This window comes from Chelonia mydas, chromosome 9 (genome assembly GCF_015237465.2).
Source record: "Chelonia mydas isolate rCheMyd1 chromosome 9, rCheMyd1.pri.v2, whole genome shotgun sequence".
Taxonomy (NCBI): Eukaryota; Metazoa; Chordata; order Testudines; family Cheloniidae; genus Chelonia; species Chelonia mydas.
The window spans coordinates 48,511,000-48,528,806 of record NC_057855.1 but is presented as its reverse complement, the minus strand read 5'-3'; the positions used below and the strand labels follow the sequence as shown (position 1 = coordinate 48,528,806).

The 17,807-nt window shown below is 44.4% G+C and overlaps 1 protein-coding gene across 5 annotated transcripts in view; it reads right to left on the bottom strand.

Moving 5' to 3' along the window:
* Positions 1–17,807, bottom strand: part of VPS8 (VPS8 subunit of CORVET complex) — a 231,790-nt gene that overhangs the window by 103,564 nt on the left and 110,419 nt on the right. For all 5 annotated transcript variants that reach the window (XM_007052610.4, XM_037909562.2, XM_043523177.1 and 2 more), the window contains 3 exons: positions 7,045–7,164; positions 5,732–5,788; positions 4,502–4,584 (listed from right to left, as the gene is read on the bottom strand). In XM_007052610.4, the coding sequence (XP_007052672.2) occupies positions 4,502–4,584; positions 5,732–5,788; positions 7,045–7,164 (260 nt within the window). The remainder of the gene's footprint in view (positions 1–4,501; positions 4,585–5,731; positions 5,789–7,044; positions 7,165–17,807) is intronic.

Below are 17,807 nucleotides of genomic sequence, written 5' to 3'. Positions count from 1 at the left end.
AGTGTCTTATTGGTCAGAGAATAAAGAATTCTTTCAGGACTGTCTTCTGCCATTTTTCACAGATTCATAGATTTTAAGTCCAGAAGAGACTCTTATGAACATTTAGTCTGACCTCCTTCCTAGTCAGAGACTCTCACTCAATAATTCCTGCATCAAGTACAGAACCTTCTAGCTGAACAAGTGCAGATCTTTTAGGAAAAGAAGTCCAATCTTGATTAAAAACTGTAAATAATGGAGAATCCACCTCATCATTCCTGGGTAAGTTGTTCCCACGGTTAAGTACTAACACTGTTGAGAGACCCAGGTTTTTCGCGAATCAGACCACCACAAAAACAAAACACAAGATAAAACAAAATACAATGAAAAACTCTCAGCACAGCAGTGACTCCTACCCTGTGGGCTGGGCCTCAGCTTCCCACTCCAGGCGTTGCAACCTGCTGCACAGGGTCACAATATTACTCATGTTTGGCCTGGCTGCCTCTCCATCATCATGACAGAAGGGCAGCCAGTCCAAACCTGAGCGGCACTGCAACCCTGTGCATCAGGTCGCAATGTCAGCTGTGGGAAGCCAGGCCTACCTCTGCAGGGTGAATACTGGGCAGGCTCACTCAGCAAACTCCTGCCTGGGGACAGGACCCAGCACCCCCATGTGGACAAAATGGATAAAATTAAACACAAAATTCCTGAAAAATAAAATGAAAAACTATAAAAAACAACAAAATGTCATAGGGTTCTGAGATTTGCATTGTATTTCTAGTGTGAATTTGTGTAGCTTCAGCTTCAAAACAAGTTTTCAGCAAAAGTGCTCCCAAACAATGAGACACCTGTTTACAGAGCAGAAAATGCAATTTTTGGGAACCAACTTTATAAACAACAACATAGGATCCCAAGAATCAGTGGAGCCTGTGATGTTGCACCCCGTAATGCTTTATGAAAATAGGCTTATGAAAGTAAATATGACATAACTGGAATATGTTTTATGCTAGATATGCCATGTAACATATCTCTGCAAAGGTTATGATCTACTAGATATATTCATCATATTTGTATGCATGTACCATTTTTGTATTTGAAGTTATGAATATTAGCTATGTACTTGTTTAATTTTAAGTAGCCTCAGTGAAGCAGTTGGTCAGCTTCCTGAGAAAAGACTATTCTCAGTAAGTGCCCAATCAAGAAACACTTAAGCTAACAATGAACTTGGAGACGCCAATCCACACCTGAGCTTTCCCAGGAACGTGGCCTGGCTGGTAAGGAACTCAGTCATCCGTGGACATGTGACTTGCCCATGTGACTCCAAAACTCCATCTTGGAGCTGGATTCTGGATAGGAAAGGGGGGGGGGGTCTCCACCCACAAGAGAAAGTCTATTTAGGCCCCTGGGAGACTCCTCCATTTTGTCTTCAGCTGGCTCAAGAGATATCCTTTGGGGGTGGAGAAGCTACCTGAAAGAAACTGGAACAAAGGACAGTAACCACAGGGGTGAGAGTGATTGCTGGACCCAGACTAGAAGGAGGCTAGTCTGTATAAGCAGATTACTGGAACATCTCTGAGGGTGAGGTTTCATCTATAATCATTTTCTTACTGTATTAGGTTTAGACTTGCATGGTTTATTTTATTTTGTTTGGTAATTTACTTTGTTCTGCCTGTTATCACTTAGAACTACTTAAATCCTACTTTTTGTATTTAATAAAATCACTTTTTACTTATTAATTAACCCAGAGTATGTATTAATACCTGGGGGAGGGGGGCAAGCAGCTGTGCATCTCTCCCCATCAGTGTTATAGAGGGCAAACAATTTATGAGTGTACCCTGTATAAGCTTTATACAGGGTAAAATGGATTTATTTGGGGTTTGGACCCCACTGGGAGCTGGGCATCTGAGTGTTGGAGACAGGAACACTTCTTAAGCTGTTTTCAGTTAAGCCTGCAGCTTTTGAGACATGGTTCAGACCTGGGGCTGTGGTTGTAGCAGGCAAGCGTGTCTGGCACAACCAGGCAGGGTTCTGAAGTCCCAAGCTGCCAGGGAAAACGGGCTCAGGGGTAGTCTCAGCACATCAATTGGCAATCCCAAGGGAGTTTCTGTGACCCAACCTGTCACAGAGCCTGTCAGTCTTCTTCTCCAACTCTCCTCCATTCTTTCCCCATTTGGCTCATGATAAGCTCCACTGAATGAGGCACTGCCATGCTTCAGCTGTTCTTCCCCATCACAAGACTGTGGTCCAACCTTCATCCCACCTGCCTCCCTCCAACATGAAAGTCTTACTGTAGGATAAATGGGCAACCCAGTGATGGGTAGCAAAGGAGTGTGCTGGTTTTTATTTTCAAAATACAGCCAACTCTAGACTAAACATGTTGTCTGAGGAATGCATAGTAGAGTGTGGCATATGAAGTGCTGCTACTGTTGGTCGGCTTTCATATCTAACATTGAGTTTTGTTTCCAAAGCCAGGAAGAAAATACATAAAAACAGTGTCCAAACTGAAGCAAGCATGGTCTGTGTGCCAGGCCTCAAGCCTGCTGATGGACTCCAGTCAATATGCCTTTACAGCAGACTATGATAGAGGAACTGCACTGGTACAGCTTCCTGACTGATCTCTTCCAGACACGGGAAGATGATCAGGAATCCATGTGGATTCCCAGAGCTATCAACTGTTTTACAATGCTGCTAACCACATGGTGTCACTGATGTATTTGCAGGCCTTATCAGGGACTGACAACATTGCTTGAGTGATCTGTTCTGAGTGCTACTGAAAGGCAGAACTGAGCACTTGCTTGTCTTCATTAAACAGATGCCACCCACCTTTATATTTCCAATGCTTCTGTCCTTCCTAGTATGGGGAAAAAGAGCTCACCATGTCTGAGGTTGCGGCTTGGATGCCTATTTGTTGGCTGAACCCAAACAAGACTGAGAATACTTTCAGGAGGGGTAAAGTTGCCAAAGGAAATGGTGGAAATTCTCAGCACCTCTGAAAGATTGGTTTATGTCTGCTGTTTGATTTTAGGGTTGGCAACCCGAGGGCTGATCTGAATCCCCAGATACAATACAGACCCGTTTACGCGTGAATTCGCTTAATGCGCGGTAGCACCAGGCCTCCCAGTGCTACCTATTTAACACGCAAGATTTGTTAACACGCGGTACAGGAACTTGCTATGTAGCACTACATATTTGCTCACTAACTCACTGACATAGAAATCAACAGGAAGAGTGGAGCGGAAACATTTTGTACGTCTTTACCGATATTGGTAAAGACGTATCGCGCACGCTTAGTCATTGTCATGCTAGAGAGATATATAATATATAGTAGTTATATAGTAATATATATACACTACATTAGAAAATTTTAACCGTAGGCCTAATATAATGGTAGAAGGCAAGCATCAGCGTTCCTACACTGTAGAAGAAAAGCGAGTGAATAGCAGAGAAACCCAGGCCAAAGTTTCAAAAGATATTGGGATTGCCGAATCTACTCTCCAAAGATGGCTAAAAAACGAATCTAAACTGAATGGCTTTGTACAAGATATTGATTCTGCTGTGGGGCTTAAGCGAAAACATGTACACTATTCAGCAAAAGCCACAATAAACAAAGCCATGTGCACGCGGTTTGCTCACGAAAGGCTGAAAGGAATGCTGCTAAGTGGGCCAATTCTTCAAGCCCAAGCAACAAAATTTGGAAATTTAATGGGGGATGAATCATTCCAAGCCAGCAAGGGGTTTATAAGTCGTTTTTAAAAGCGTCATGGCATAGCGCAGGTATCTATTTCTGGAGAAAGCCGATCAACCAATGTATCGGCCACAAACGCGTTTCCCACCAAGTTAAAATCTATTTTACAAATGAAGACTACCACGAAGAACATGAAGAACAACTTTATAATTGTGATGTAAAAAAATGCGAGCCAGAAAGAGCAGAAAATAACGGCGTTTTTTTCTAAGTGAATCATAGACACTTCTTTCAGCATGGCCCTCCTAACCCACGGTCCATTAACACACGGTCGTGACGGCTTGACTCCCAACATCCGTGCGTAAATGGGTCTGTACTGTACTTGTAAATTCCTTTAGGATGTGGACCCCTCCCCCCCCCCACATAGTCACCCTTCATTACATTACAGTCCTTACAATATGCCCTACATAGACCAGGTGAAACCTGACTATTTTACTTTCCATGATGGAATCAAATTCAAAGCTAGTCAAGTTTCACATGATTTGGGGTTCCACTCTGGAAGGTTCACACAGCTCTGCAGAAAGTACTGCTAAGAAGAACTGAAAACAATCAGGATGACATTAAATACAAATGGACTGAGAGAGATTAGATACGAACTGACAATAAGGAAATAAAAGTGAATATGTTTGGGGGAAAGAAATCCAAGCACAGCTGCAGAACAGCAGTGAGATACTTGGAATGTACATATCTTCAGTGATGATTAGAATGGCTGAGAGGGCTACAGGAGGACTTTTAAAAACCAGTATAATATAATATATACACTGTAAAACCAAAAAAGCTTACAATTCAGCTTTTTCTGCCATAGGGATGAGACGATTCTCTTCAAATTGTACTATCCCTCCAGCTTGCAATAGTTCTAAAAGGACCTGAAGAGATATTCAATAATTATTATTTGTTTTGTGGTAGTACTACAGCCTCAGATCAAACAAAGACTGTACCTGTCTGAAAGAGCTTGCAACCTAAAACCGAATATTACTGTTGGGTTTTAGTTTACTTTTGGTTCTCCATCAATCTGAAGGTCACATTTCCCAAGGATTTTCCTGATGGTGCTATCAAACACAAGACAAGTACAGGAAAATGGGTGACCTTCTCTGCCAGTGATACGCTAGCAACAGGAGCAGGAGTTACGTAGGAAATTCAATGACAGAGAAAACCAAGTAGCCTGGATCTTCCCAATTAATTAACTTAATGTCAGAGAAGGTGATAAGACATGACCCACCAGGGAGAGGGAGAACTTGCTGCAAGGATGATAAAGGAAAATAATTAAGAGGCTACAAATTGGAAAACTAATTATTAAACAAAAGCAACTAAACTTAGGCCTTGTCTAAGTGAGACAGCTGCATTGATTTTACTTCAACTGGCTTTTAAATATTTGCATATTTTGTCCTGGTTTTAAGTGGGAACATTTTCATTTTCTACTCCAACTCCAGCTCTCCCATAGCATCAGTTATTCTTCTACAGAGATAGGCAGGCTATACATGTCAGGAAAAAGACAACATTTAGGTATTTGTAAGACCTAGTGAGACTGAAGCATAAATAGGAATTGAAGTAAAACACCTGAGCCCAGATATCGCAGTGGTAGCAGCTTGGGGGGAATGCATTGTCCCAGCTAAACCTAGACAAATGCCATGTTAACTCCATGTGCGTCATACTTTCTGCAGGAGTCTAGATTACAAGATTCCTGATGGCCCTGGGTCATTTGGGGACAGGAGAAAGGTTCTCTCTCTTTAGGGGGCTGTTTCAGACCCCAGTAGCTGGGATCTATAGTACCCATCTCCAGGCCCTGTTATGCCACTGCTCCTGGCTGTGCCTTGCTCTGCCCTCCTTTCCCACCCCCCATCTCCCAATGAAAGCTTCCATTTTGGTACATTAGCTCCAATACAGCCTGTGGTCACTCATTCTCTGTCTTCTGACCAGGTTAACCCTCCTCTAGAGATTGGTAATTCCTAGCACTTCTTTTTTTGATCAGTTTGTCTCTTACACATAGTGAAATACACCTCTAAAGATTGCTACCTGCTGTCTCTCTGAGTGTCGGGAATCGTCATCAGGGCTGCATAGAAATTCAAGGACCTGGTCAAGGAGAAAGATGACTATTTTCATTATATATTAAAAAAAACAGTGAGGAGTCCTTGTAGCACCTTAGAGACTAACGAATGTATTTGGGCATAAGCTTTCATGGGCTAAAACCCACTTCATCAGATGCATGGAGTGAAAAATACAGAAAGCAGTATACACACACACAGCACATGAAAAGATGGGAGTTGCCCTACCAAGTTTGGGGGGCGGGGGTCAGTGCTAACAAGGCCAATTCAATTAAGGTGGAAGTAGCCTATTCTCAACAGTTGACAAGAAGGGGTGAATATCAAGAGAGGGAAAATTACTTTTGTAGTGCTTATGAGGCCAATCCAATGAAGGTGGACGTTGGCCGTTTCCAACAGTTGATGAGAAGGTGAGAGTATCAGCAGAGGGAAAATTACTTTTTATAGTGACCCATTCACTTTCAGATGTTTGTGGAGCCTTACTCTAAGGCTCTGAGGCCTTTCATTAAATACGCTATTATCCATTAGTATAACCCCACCAAATCAGGCTATAGACTTGCCTGCTCTAGGGTTTGTATGCACTGGTACACCAATTGGTGCAAACCCCTAGTAAGGTACAGCATACCCTGGTTTCAGACTGTACAGAAACATGCTGTGTATTAAACCATTCCTTATACAAATCCATATACATTATACTTAATTGATACATGCTTAAATCAGGTAATCTGTTGAGCCCTTTATTCTGGCATCCCACAGTTAGTGGCATGACTATACTGTTCTCAGGGAGAGGGTTGCAGCCAGTGTCAAAAGATTAACATTTTGGTTCTCTCCTTCCCAACACCTGCACTTTCCCCAAACACACAAAATCTATAGGAAACAGATGGAAGCCTGCCTTTCCATGGCAAGGAAAGACTCCAGGGTCTGAGGAAAAATAAAAGTTAAAGAGACACTATAACATTGTTACTGCACACTGTCTTCACCTCAGGAGATATGTGGAGGGGTCAGAAGCAGAGGTTTCTCCCATATCTCACATAATTACATAAATCATAGCAGGCTGAAATAAGAACAAGTATTTAAAACATTGGCACTTTTGTGCTGCCTTCTCCGTGTTGTTTCTGAAATCACAACCACTGAGCCCCCAACCAGTATCCCACCTACTATGTGGCAGGTAGCCCATCTTTAGTACAGCCTGAGCCTACAGTGCAATTTTCAATTTATTTGTGGAACCTGCATGTCAGAGACCTCCATATTTAGCTGAGGTTTCCTCAGTGACAATGGAACATTTACCTGGTCAAAAAGCGTCCTGTTTACAAATAGCGTATTGTTGGGTTTAGCGAGCTGCCGGGCAAGAAAGGTAAAAAGACAGCCAACTTGTGATGGGGTGAAATCAGAATTTTCCACCATAACCTTGTGAATGAGAGAAAAAACAAACATGATTTATCCATTATGCAATCACCTTTGAAACACACAAAACAAGACGCCACAGCATGACACACTAGAAGTTACACTAGCTGTACCAGAGTGAACTCTGAGGTGTTTAGAAAGCAGCACAGCATCTTACAGGCTTTCCAAGTTGTGGCATCACAACTCTGCTTAGTGATCAAGCCTGCTACTTCCTTACGTGCCCATTCAACATAACGTACCTCTGTTGTGAAGACTGTGAATGAAACTAACAGTCACCCTGTGGGGTATTCGTTCCTGCATGGTTTTAAAAAGTAGTTTTGGCTCCCATTTCAGATTAGCTCAGATGTCCCAGTTAGAAAGCAAGTGCAGTGACTAGCAGCATAAGAGAAAGCTGGAAAAAAGGCACAAGTGCCTGGAACAGAGGGAGTACAGGGGAAGCCAGGTGGGGCTGCACTTAGATACCCAAGCAACTATATGTATCTCTCCATGGCTGGGTAAGAGGATTCCTGAATTAACAAGGAAGGCATACTCAGACATGGTTACCTGAAGAGATGAAGTGCATGACTGCCTACACTCACTACTATGGTAGAGGCACCTGACTGAATGGAGACAGGGTTGTGCTTGTGCTTCCAAGGGTGTAAATTTGCACACATGCTCTGATACTTTAAGGACTCTCAATAAAGGGGAGTCTGAACAAGCTTAGCTGTCTGGAGCCCTGGAATAAAAAGGGGATATTTGTGCCTAGACTTCACTGTCTGGGGAGGGGACTCCTACAGGAAAATCTGTGGCTATGTTCTGGGAAATAAGTTACTGAATGAACAGGAGGGTCTCATTGCCTGTGCATGTGTACAATGGGGTGCTGTTCCCAAGCATGAATGCCTGTGAAGCAGCTGAATTAAGAGGAGCAAGTTTTTAGCCATGCTCAGTATCTAAGGAGCCCCCAGGCCAAAAGTTTCCAACTTGAGTACTTAGAGCCTATAAATTGCAGCCCTTCAGGGAGACTCAAGGAGAAAAAAAATCATTTGATTATGAATTGAGAGACCGATTCTGGGGTGCAATCCAAACCAGTGAGGGGTTGTCTCACTAACTGCCCTGTAATCCTGGGTGCTTCCCAATGCTTTGCTGTTGTAGCTCCCAACCTGGGCTGCTCACAACCTGCCTACCAGCATGCAGGTCACACCTGAATGTCTGTGCATGCACGGCTGCAGAACCTGGTGCAGCAGCTGTGATCCCAGCAGCCTGCCAATAACACATCAGTCACACACTGACTTCCACCAGCCTCGGTTACAACCAGGGAGATGACCCCAACACACTCCAGTCCTGAATTTCCCCCAAATGTCCCTCTAGTGCCCAGCCCTCTCCTGGACAGGTCCTTTGCTCCTGTAAACAGACAAAACCCACATCACAGCTTATTAATTTAACGGGGGTAAATACACTCTTTTCTTTAAGCATAGCACTGAGTTAGTTTATAGTAAAATAAAACAAATTTGTTAGCATCACTTAACCTATGTCCTATTGCTAAGTAAAAGGGAGAAAGTTAGACAGGGTTATAAGGAAGTAAAAATGAAACCTGAATCTAAAAGTTTAGAACTTAATCTAGCAAAATACAGGCTTTGCTCAACATAATCTTTGTGCAAGAAAGAAACTATTATAATAGTGCGTAGGTGTGAATATAGGGGTGCTTAGTGTCAGAGTTTCCCGAGCTGTGCTATATGATTGTTAAACTGAGGTGTTTGAATCAGCCTCACCAATACAGGAGGAAGGAGGCGTTGCCTCCCCAACTGCCTTCCACTTCTTCCTAGCAGCCCCCAAGCAGCTCTGGTAAGCCAGGAGCATTCTGCACAGCTGTTTTGCCTTTCTTGTTGCAGCTGCTCAACAGCTCCCACACTGGCTGTTTGCTGAATCAGAGAAGGGGGGGAACCAACACTGATTGCTCCATTGCCAACTTCTGTGCTGAGTTTTGGGAGTTCCAAAGAGAGCACTTAGCAAAGGATGGCTCCCCACCCTACGCAGCCACCAAGGGCAGCCCAGCAAAAGAGGCGTCTGTCTTCATGAACAAGGTCAGCTCCCAGACTATTGCACTGGGCAGCACAGCATGGGGAGGAGGTGATCAGCCCTCAGTGGAGAAAGAAGTGGTTCGGGACTATTTAGAAAAGCTGGACGAGCACAAGTCCATGGGGCCGGATGCGCTGCATCCGAGAGTGCTACAGGAGTTGGCGGATGTGATTGCAGAGCCATTGGCCATTATCTTTGAAACTAATGGAGATCGGGGAAAGTCCCAGACGACTGGAAAAAGGCTAATGTAGTGCCCATCTTTAAAAAAAGGAGGAGGAGGATCCGGGGAACTACAGGCCAGTCAGCCTCACCTCAGTCCCTGGAAAAATCATGGAGCAGGTCCTCATGGAATCAATTCTGAAGCACTTAGAGGAGAGGAAAGTGATCAGGAACAGTCAGCATGGATTCACCAAGGGCAAGTCATGCCTGACTAATCTAATTGCCTTCTATGATGAGATAACTGGCTCTGTGGATGAGGGGAAAGCAGTGGACATGTTATTCCTTGACTTTAGCAAAGCTTTTGATATGGTCTCCCACAGTATTCTTGATTAGGGGGCTGGAACACATGGATTTATGAGGAGAGGTTGAGGGAACTGGGATTATTTAGTCTGAGGAAGAGAAGAATGAGGGGGGATTTGATAGCTGCTTTCAACTACCTGAAAGGGGGTTCCAAAGAGGGCGGATCTAGACTGTTCTCAGTGGTAGCAGATGACAGAACAAGGAGTTATGGTCTCAAGTTGCAGTGGGGAAGGTTTAGGTTGGATATTAGGAAAAACTTTTTCACTAGAAGGGTGGTGAAGCACTGGAATGCATTACCTAGGGAGGTGGTGGAATCTCCTTCCTTGGAAGTTTTTAAGGTCAGGCTTGACAAAGCTCCGGCTGGGATGATTTAGTTGGGGATTGGTCCTGCTTTGAGCAGGGGGTTGGACTAGATGACCTCCTGAGGTCCCTTCCAACCCTGATATTCTATGATTCTCTAAGAGGAGAAGCTGAGAAACAACAAGTCTTAGGGCTAACGTATGCCAGTTGGCAATGGTCCTCCAGGGACCATATGCCAGCCAAGGACAGCCAGAGGGCAACATGCAGCACCCCCTGCCCCTCCATACCTCTGCACAGGAGGAAGGCATGTGAGCTATACCTGCTCCATGCTTACTGGGGATAAGGGAACTTGTTCCTTGTGTGTCACCTGAGCAACACAAATGGTGGAGAACACGGAAGAGAACATGTGTCAAAGATTCATGAGGAAGGCAGTTGATTCTTGATTGAATCTTTGTGTCTGAGTTAGGGCAACAGGCAATTCTCTCACACTGCGGGAGGCCCTTTGACTTTGATGAAATGTATTTTGCTTTCAGGCTGAACACCACTGCCCTATATTAAAAGAAAGGTTGCCTGGGCATGTTCGATTGTTTGGGGGAGCTCTGAATGACAGAAGGAGCTTATGCCTACTCACATCTCTCTCTGGCCCCAAAAGACAACAGAGAGCCACCCTGACGCTCCTGAATGGGGATTCTTGCCTCTGCTTGGGTAGGAATGCACAGATGAATAATGGGGGGGTGACTATGCCTATGCTTGGGTGATGGACTCAACTGTGCTCAAGCTTTGGTGCCTGGGAGAAAACACTGGATGTAGCAGGAGAGACTATCTTAATGCTAAAGTGAGTGAAGAACCCAGGATAAAGGATCAGTCCATAAAGGTCATCTTAACCACTGTTAGGTAGATAGGGGCCAGTAATGATGTTAATCATGGAACAGCCACCATGTTATGTTTCAAGGGTAAACCCATATCATCTCCTTTTCCTTATGTTTCATTATCTATAAAAGGATTTGTGGAGGTTCCTGTATGAAATAAAATAACTACAATATTCCTCTAGTCAAATAAACTAGATCACTAAAAGGGACCTTTCCTCTTTCACAAATTCACAAGGAATCTGTGCTAGTTGTTTCTCAAGCTGAGGACTCATGTTATGTAAAACATAAAAAAAGCTTTTGTTTGCTGAACCTGAGTTAGTATTAATAAATACTGAGCCTAGTATTAATAAATACTTATCAGTATCACCTCCGCAACAGATTTTCCACTCCATTCTGCCACCTACACACTGGATGTGATCATGGTCTCTAAAAATGTTATCACTAATGCACTGGCAGCAGATACATTCAAAAGAAAAAGGTCAATAAAAATTCAAACAACAAAAAACACATTTGCTATGGTCTGCCTGTCCACAGCTGGCAGCAACATTGTTCTGAACTCACCAGTGCAGCACAGTAGCAACAGCTTGCAAGGCAGTGCAAACATTGGCCTGTACCCACTAAAGCACAGAAGCCGCCCACTGTAGTTAGTAGGAGGGGAGGATTTAAAGAAGGTTTTTACTCCCAGCCCTCTCCCCATATCTTTTCAAAGAAGCCTGGGCAGAAATTCACATTTCATTCTCAAACAGATGAGCCTTTTTGCTGTCACTAGAATACATACAAAATATGTGGAGGTGATATCCATGTGCTAAAAACATTTATCACATACCTATGGCCTCATCGTCTACCCACTCATCCATCTTCAGAGGTTCTAGTCTGCATTCCAACCCCCTGAGCAATCTCAAACAGCCAGCATTTACAACCCGCACGATAACAGGTTCTGGATCATGTTTAGAGAGCTCACACTCCTGTGGCATGAGTGGATGTGGGAAGAAAGAGCTGGAGAAGGAATGGCCACCACATATGCTCTCTTGACTTTTTCTTTTGCTGACATGTGATTGCATTAGGAAGATTTTTTTCAGGGAACCATATAAATGATGCATCAGATTTGTTTATTTATTGGAAGCCAGTAGGGGAGTACTAAGGAAACTGCTCCCCACAGGGGGGAGGAGAGGAGGGGAAAGAGGTACTTGGAACGCTGGTCCTGCTTGCTAAAAGGGTATGTCTTCTGGAAGTAGCTGTGATAACAAATTTCAGAGTAGCAGCCATGTTAGTCTGTATTCGCAAAACCACAAGTACTCCTTTTCTTTTTGTGATAACAAAGATCTTCTTCCCGTTATCTGTAGTTAGGGGAACATTTTCAATTCTCTAATGAAATTTGGCAATTCTTCAGACAGTTAAAACCTGTGAAAAAATTTGTGACTTATTGCCCAAAGATTCATGAGGAAGTCAGTTGATTCTTGATTGAATCTTTGTGTCTGAGTTAGGGCAACAGGCAATTCCCTCACACTGCAGGAGGCCCCAGACACCCGTGTGTGCTGTGAGTTCTATATACTCAATGCCGGATTAAGTTGTTTTTTGAATGGAAGAATGACAGAATGCCAGGGTCACAGAGATGGAACAGAACAAGTTTAACTTGCAATTCTTACAGTTGCCTGTTGAGGGGCTCTGACTATTCCTGTTCTGCCAGGCAAGGGAGGTGCGAGGCAGGGATTCTCCTCCTGCATATTTTCTCTCAAATTCAATCAAGTTACAGGAAAGGAGATCTGTTATATGAAGTATTCTGAGAGAATCTCCTAAAGCTTCTGTTCTCCAGCAAGCATGAGGGGCTTAACCTGTACAGTCCTTTGGAGGCAGAGAAATCCAACTTGACCCTGGAGGCAGGACTGAGGCACTGTCACTATGACTGACCTTCTAAACTTTACCTCCAATTGTCTCATGACACATGGCAAACCCTTTTAGTGAAGATTGGTGGATGTGACTCAGGCTTGAGAGTCAACAGTTCTAATCCTTTCATTTCAATGAACCATTTAATTAGTGAAAGAACTAAACTTAAGTTCAAAGGATTTAAAAGCTGTGGGAACACTGGAACCTTTGGATATACATAAAACTAGCCCTCCTGGCCGGTTCTGCCACTATTCTCCTAATTTGCCTTTCCTTCTCTCCCTGGATGAGCAGCTATTTACCTTCTCTCCATACCTGCCAACAGCACAAAAGCAGCTCCCATCCTGAGTGACTGGCATAGCAATAGATAACATGCTGCCTAGCCACTTGCCTCACACGGGTCTCTTCGTGCCACTGTTCCTGCTTCACTGCATTCTCTTTTGCTCCAGTTCCAGTCCCTCCCAACCACTGTTCCTCTCCTCCCCAAAGATGGACATGGCTCTAGCGCTCACAAAAATTATTTACATGATTTATATGAAATAGCTCATCCCCTACACTACTGAAAACACTTAGGCTGATGTTCTGTCCACTAGCAAGAAAGATTTCCGTCCAAAACATGTTAATAATGTGAATGTTTACAACAACAGATATACCCAGAGTACCTCAGTCAAATGATGCCTCAGTTGAGGAACCATCGAAAAAGGAGTTTACACACTTGTAACTGGAGGTTCTTAGAGATGTGCGGTCCCTATCTGTATTACCCATGTGTCTAGAGCCAGAAAATTTGAAAATAGTGTCCGTTGGTCCACGCCTGTGCCCTGGCTCACCTTGTGCCTCCATCCAAGGGAATAAAGGGCAGGGCAGATCAGACCGTCTGCCTGTCCAGTTCCTTCTCTACCGTTAAGATTCAGTTAAGATCCAAAGCAGAGATGACGGAGGGTGGAAAGTGGAATACAGATAGGGATCACACATCTCTAAGAACTTCCAGTTATAGGTAAGTAACCTCCGCTTCTTCTTTGGGTGATGGTCCCTATTGTATTCCACTATGGGTGACTGACAAGCAGTACCTAAGTAGGAGAGTGCGAGGAGGTAGATGATAGTACTGAGCGGAGTACTGCGATCCCAAAGGCAGCATCAGCGGAAAAGCCCTGTATCAGAGCAAAATATCTTGCAAACGTGTGAAGGGAGCTCCACGTGGTCACTTTACAGATGTCCAGGAGGGGTACCTCCTGAAGCGATGTCATAGCTGTCACCTGTGCTCTGGTGGAATGAGCTCTTACGCTGTGGGGAGGAAGGTTCGATAGCTGATAGAGTAGAATGTAGCCAGAAATCCATTTGGAGCTTCTCTGTGTGGAGAAGACGTGCCCTCTGAGTCTTTCTGCTATAGAGATGAATAGTCTAATTGATTGCCTGATTGGTTTTGTTCTGTGCAGGTAAAAGGCCAAGGCCCGACGTACATCAAGGGATTGGAGTCTTCGTTCCTCTGCAAAAGTGTGGGGTTTAGGGAAGAACATAAGTAAGTGAATCAATTGGTTAAAGGGAAATTCAGAAACTACTTTAGGGGTGAATTTGGTGTGTAGATGCAAAGAAACCTTATATCCTTATGGAATATAGCGTACAGAGAACCTGCCATCATCGCTACAAGTTGCCCAACGCTTCTAGCTGAGGTGATGGCTACAAGGAAAGTGACCGTCATGTAAAGGATACACAAGGAGCAAGATGCTGAAGGATAAAAGGGGAGTCTTGTGAATACTGGAAAAAACTAGGTAGCGGTCCCACTGGGGAGTAAGCATCTGAATAGACGGGAATGTTCTTACTCAGGCCTTTCCAGAATCTATTGGTCAGTGGATGTGCAAAGACCAAGTGGCCCTGGTAAGGTGGATGGTATGCACTGATTGCCACCAAGTGGACTCACAAGAAGCAGTTGGGCAAACCTGAGGTCTTCAAAGATAGGATAAAGGCCAAGACGAGAGGAATAGCTATAGTTTCTGGGAAACTGCTTCTGATGTGTCCAAGAAAATTGCTTCCATTTAGCTAGTTAATATTTTCTAGTAGAGTCCTTTCTACTATCAGAGAAGATGTCTCGTATAGCTGTGGAAAATGTATGTTCTAAGGATGACGCCCATCCAAATACCAAGCACTGAGGTGGTACGGACACATATCGGGTGCCCGATCTTGCCATTCCACTGGGTCAGGAGCTCGGAAAACACTGGGAAGATGATTGGTGGTAAGGGTGACATGCATAGAAAGTTGGGAAACCAGAACTGTCTGGGCCAGTAGGGGGTGAACAAGATGACCTGTGCTCTATCGTGCCAGATTTTGCATAGAACTCGAGGCAGGAGAGGTAGCAGAGGGAAGGCATAATTGAGCTGGTCTGACCAAGAAGCAGCAGAGCACCATTTTGGGCGTGGCAACCTATGGCTTCGCTGGAGCAATGTGGGGTGCATTTGCCGTTTGTTTGAGAGGTGAGCAGATCCCTAGTTGGGGTCCCCCATAGAGTGAAGATATTGCGCAGTATCAAGTCATGCAGCTCCGGCTCGTTGTTGACTGTGCAATGCCTGCTGAGGGAGTCTGCAAGCACATTTTTTGCTTCCCCAGTAGCTAGACTGCTGATAGTGTAGCGGCAATCAAATCACCCTAGTTCCACAAATTGACTGTGTCTGCCCACAGGGAGGCAGATCTCACACTTCCCTGTTTGTTGATGTAGGAGACAGTCATAATGTTGTCTGACATTATAAGGATGTGGTGAGTGTGGATGAATGGAAGACAGGACTTGCATGCCTTCTGGACTTCTTGCAGCTCCAGGATATTGATGTGCATACTGGACTCTCGAGATGTTGAGGTACATTGTGCTGCACAGCTGTTCATGTCGGCTCCCCACCTGAATATGGATGCATCTAATGATGGTCCTGTCCAGAGAGGGAAAGAGAAAGTGGATGTGCACGCATACCAGACGAGGATTTGTCCACCATAGCAGGGAAGACACTATGCTGGCCAGAACTGTTACCATGAGATTCATGGAATGGCGGTTTGGAGATTATACTGACTGCAGCCACGTTTGAAGGCAACACAGGTGGAGTTTTGCAAACAGGGTGATGTAGGTGCAAGAGGTCATATGACCTAAGAGAGACAGACATGACTCAATCAGTACTCAAGAGTTGTTTGTGATGTGAACTATGATATGGTTCATGGATTCATTAATGAAGAGCTATTCTGTTGGGTCCAGATGCATGGAGGAATGGAGGATATCTAAGAGTTTCTACTGGAAGTTGTGGATCTCTTCAAGAGGAATCTGAAGCTCTCCAGAAATTCTGCAAAGGTGGTCTTGGAACTCTCGGAAGTAATTGCGGGGGTGGGGGAGAGGAGAGAAGGAAATATAGAACTCACCGCTTCATTTGGGGATGAAGATGGCAGCCTTACTGGTTTCAGCCGAACCACCAGATCCGGAGCATGTTCCTCCTTCTCCCCAAGATCTGAGCTTCCCCTTAGAGGGGAGGCAAGGGGTGACTCCCTTGAATATCGGATCAACTCCTCAAGGGGGGTTTCTGGTCCCCATGCCCCAATATAGCCAGTAAGAGGGTTCAATAGGCCAATAGACTAGCAGCTCAGACTTAGATGGGGTGGAGGCTGGTCCCAAACCAGTGCAGGTCTTTTGGGCGGTGGAAGACACGTAGAGTAGGGAAAGAAAGTTTCATTGGGTGGTTTGGAATCTCCCAATGAGAAGGCTGATCCCAGTTCCGGTGGCAGTACCTTTGGTGCCATTGGAGGGGAGATGTATTCTGTGTATGGGATGGGTGATAAACTCCTTCTAGCAGTCGATTCCCTCAGAAGTGATACTATCTCCTTAGAGATGGAGGGGCCCAATGGAGGAGAGGATTCTGCATCCAGGAGAGTGAAAATGTCCTGTGGGGCAGCAACAGATTCAGATCTCCTTGGTGTGATAAGGGTTCTATTTGTTCGAGCCACCAAAGCCAGCCAGGACAGCAGTATCTGGAGCTGACAGTAATCTGACTTCATCAGTACCAACAGATCCTGGACTGGTAGCTATACTTGCTTTGTTTGCCATTCAGGATACCGTGTAAGGCCATCGTAGTTACGGAGGGTTTAGACTTGGGAAATTGAGACTGCTTATGGAGACTTATTATATAACCTTTTACTGCTTGTGTGATGCTCTCTCAAATAAACTGCTGTGCATTGAGCAAACTGAATCCAAATTTTCACTGACACCAGTAACAATCTGCCCAGCTGTGGGCCATTAAAGATCCATTTCAACAACTACTTTCAAATTCTCCAGCTCCGGATGCATGATGCATAACCCACAGTGGAATACAACAAGGAGCATCACTCGAAGAAAAGCTTGAATTCTCAGGTGATGCTCTCAGAGATGCCTTAACGTCTATCTGCCAAGGTGCCTTGCTAACAAGCAGCTGTAGTTTCAATTTTTCGGTTATCATTAAATACTTACATTGGACTCCAGTGCAGGACATGTGACTCTCTAGTCAATCTCTGGTTAAACGAGTTTACATACTTTGTGCAGTGCCTTTCTTCTCGAATTACATACATGCAGTACAGCAATGAAATAGATGCTGCTGGCGTGGAGGTGAGCAATGGCCATTTTTGGCCAAGGATACTGGGATAATTCTGTTTCCCTAATGAAAACTGCCATGAACAGATGCAAGTTGGAGGATAAAGGAAAAATTAGGAAGTGCTTTGCTATGGCCTCCAATGGGAAGGACCTCCAATTAATAATCCCTCAGTAACTTATCAGCTGAGGGGCTGGGAAGGATCCACTCATCCTTTGCCAACTTTGCTCACTCTTGAATCCACCCCGGCAAAGGGTTCTTTAATCCTGATGCAGGACAAAAAGGACCTTAGTGTTTCACCTTGGAGGCACCTTGGAAATAATACAGTCTCTTTTGAAATTTCCAGAAGTTTTCATGCTGACACTTCTGTGTCTCCTCATCTTGTAGTCAGAGGCAGATTTCTAAGCCATTCTTAAAAGGGCTGCTCTCCTATTTTGAT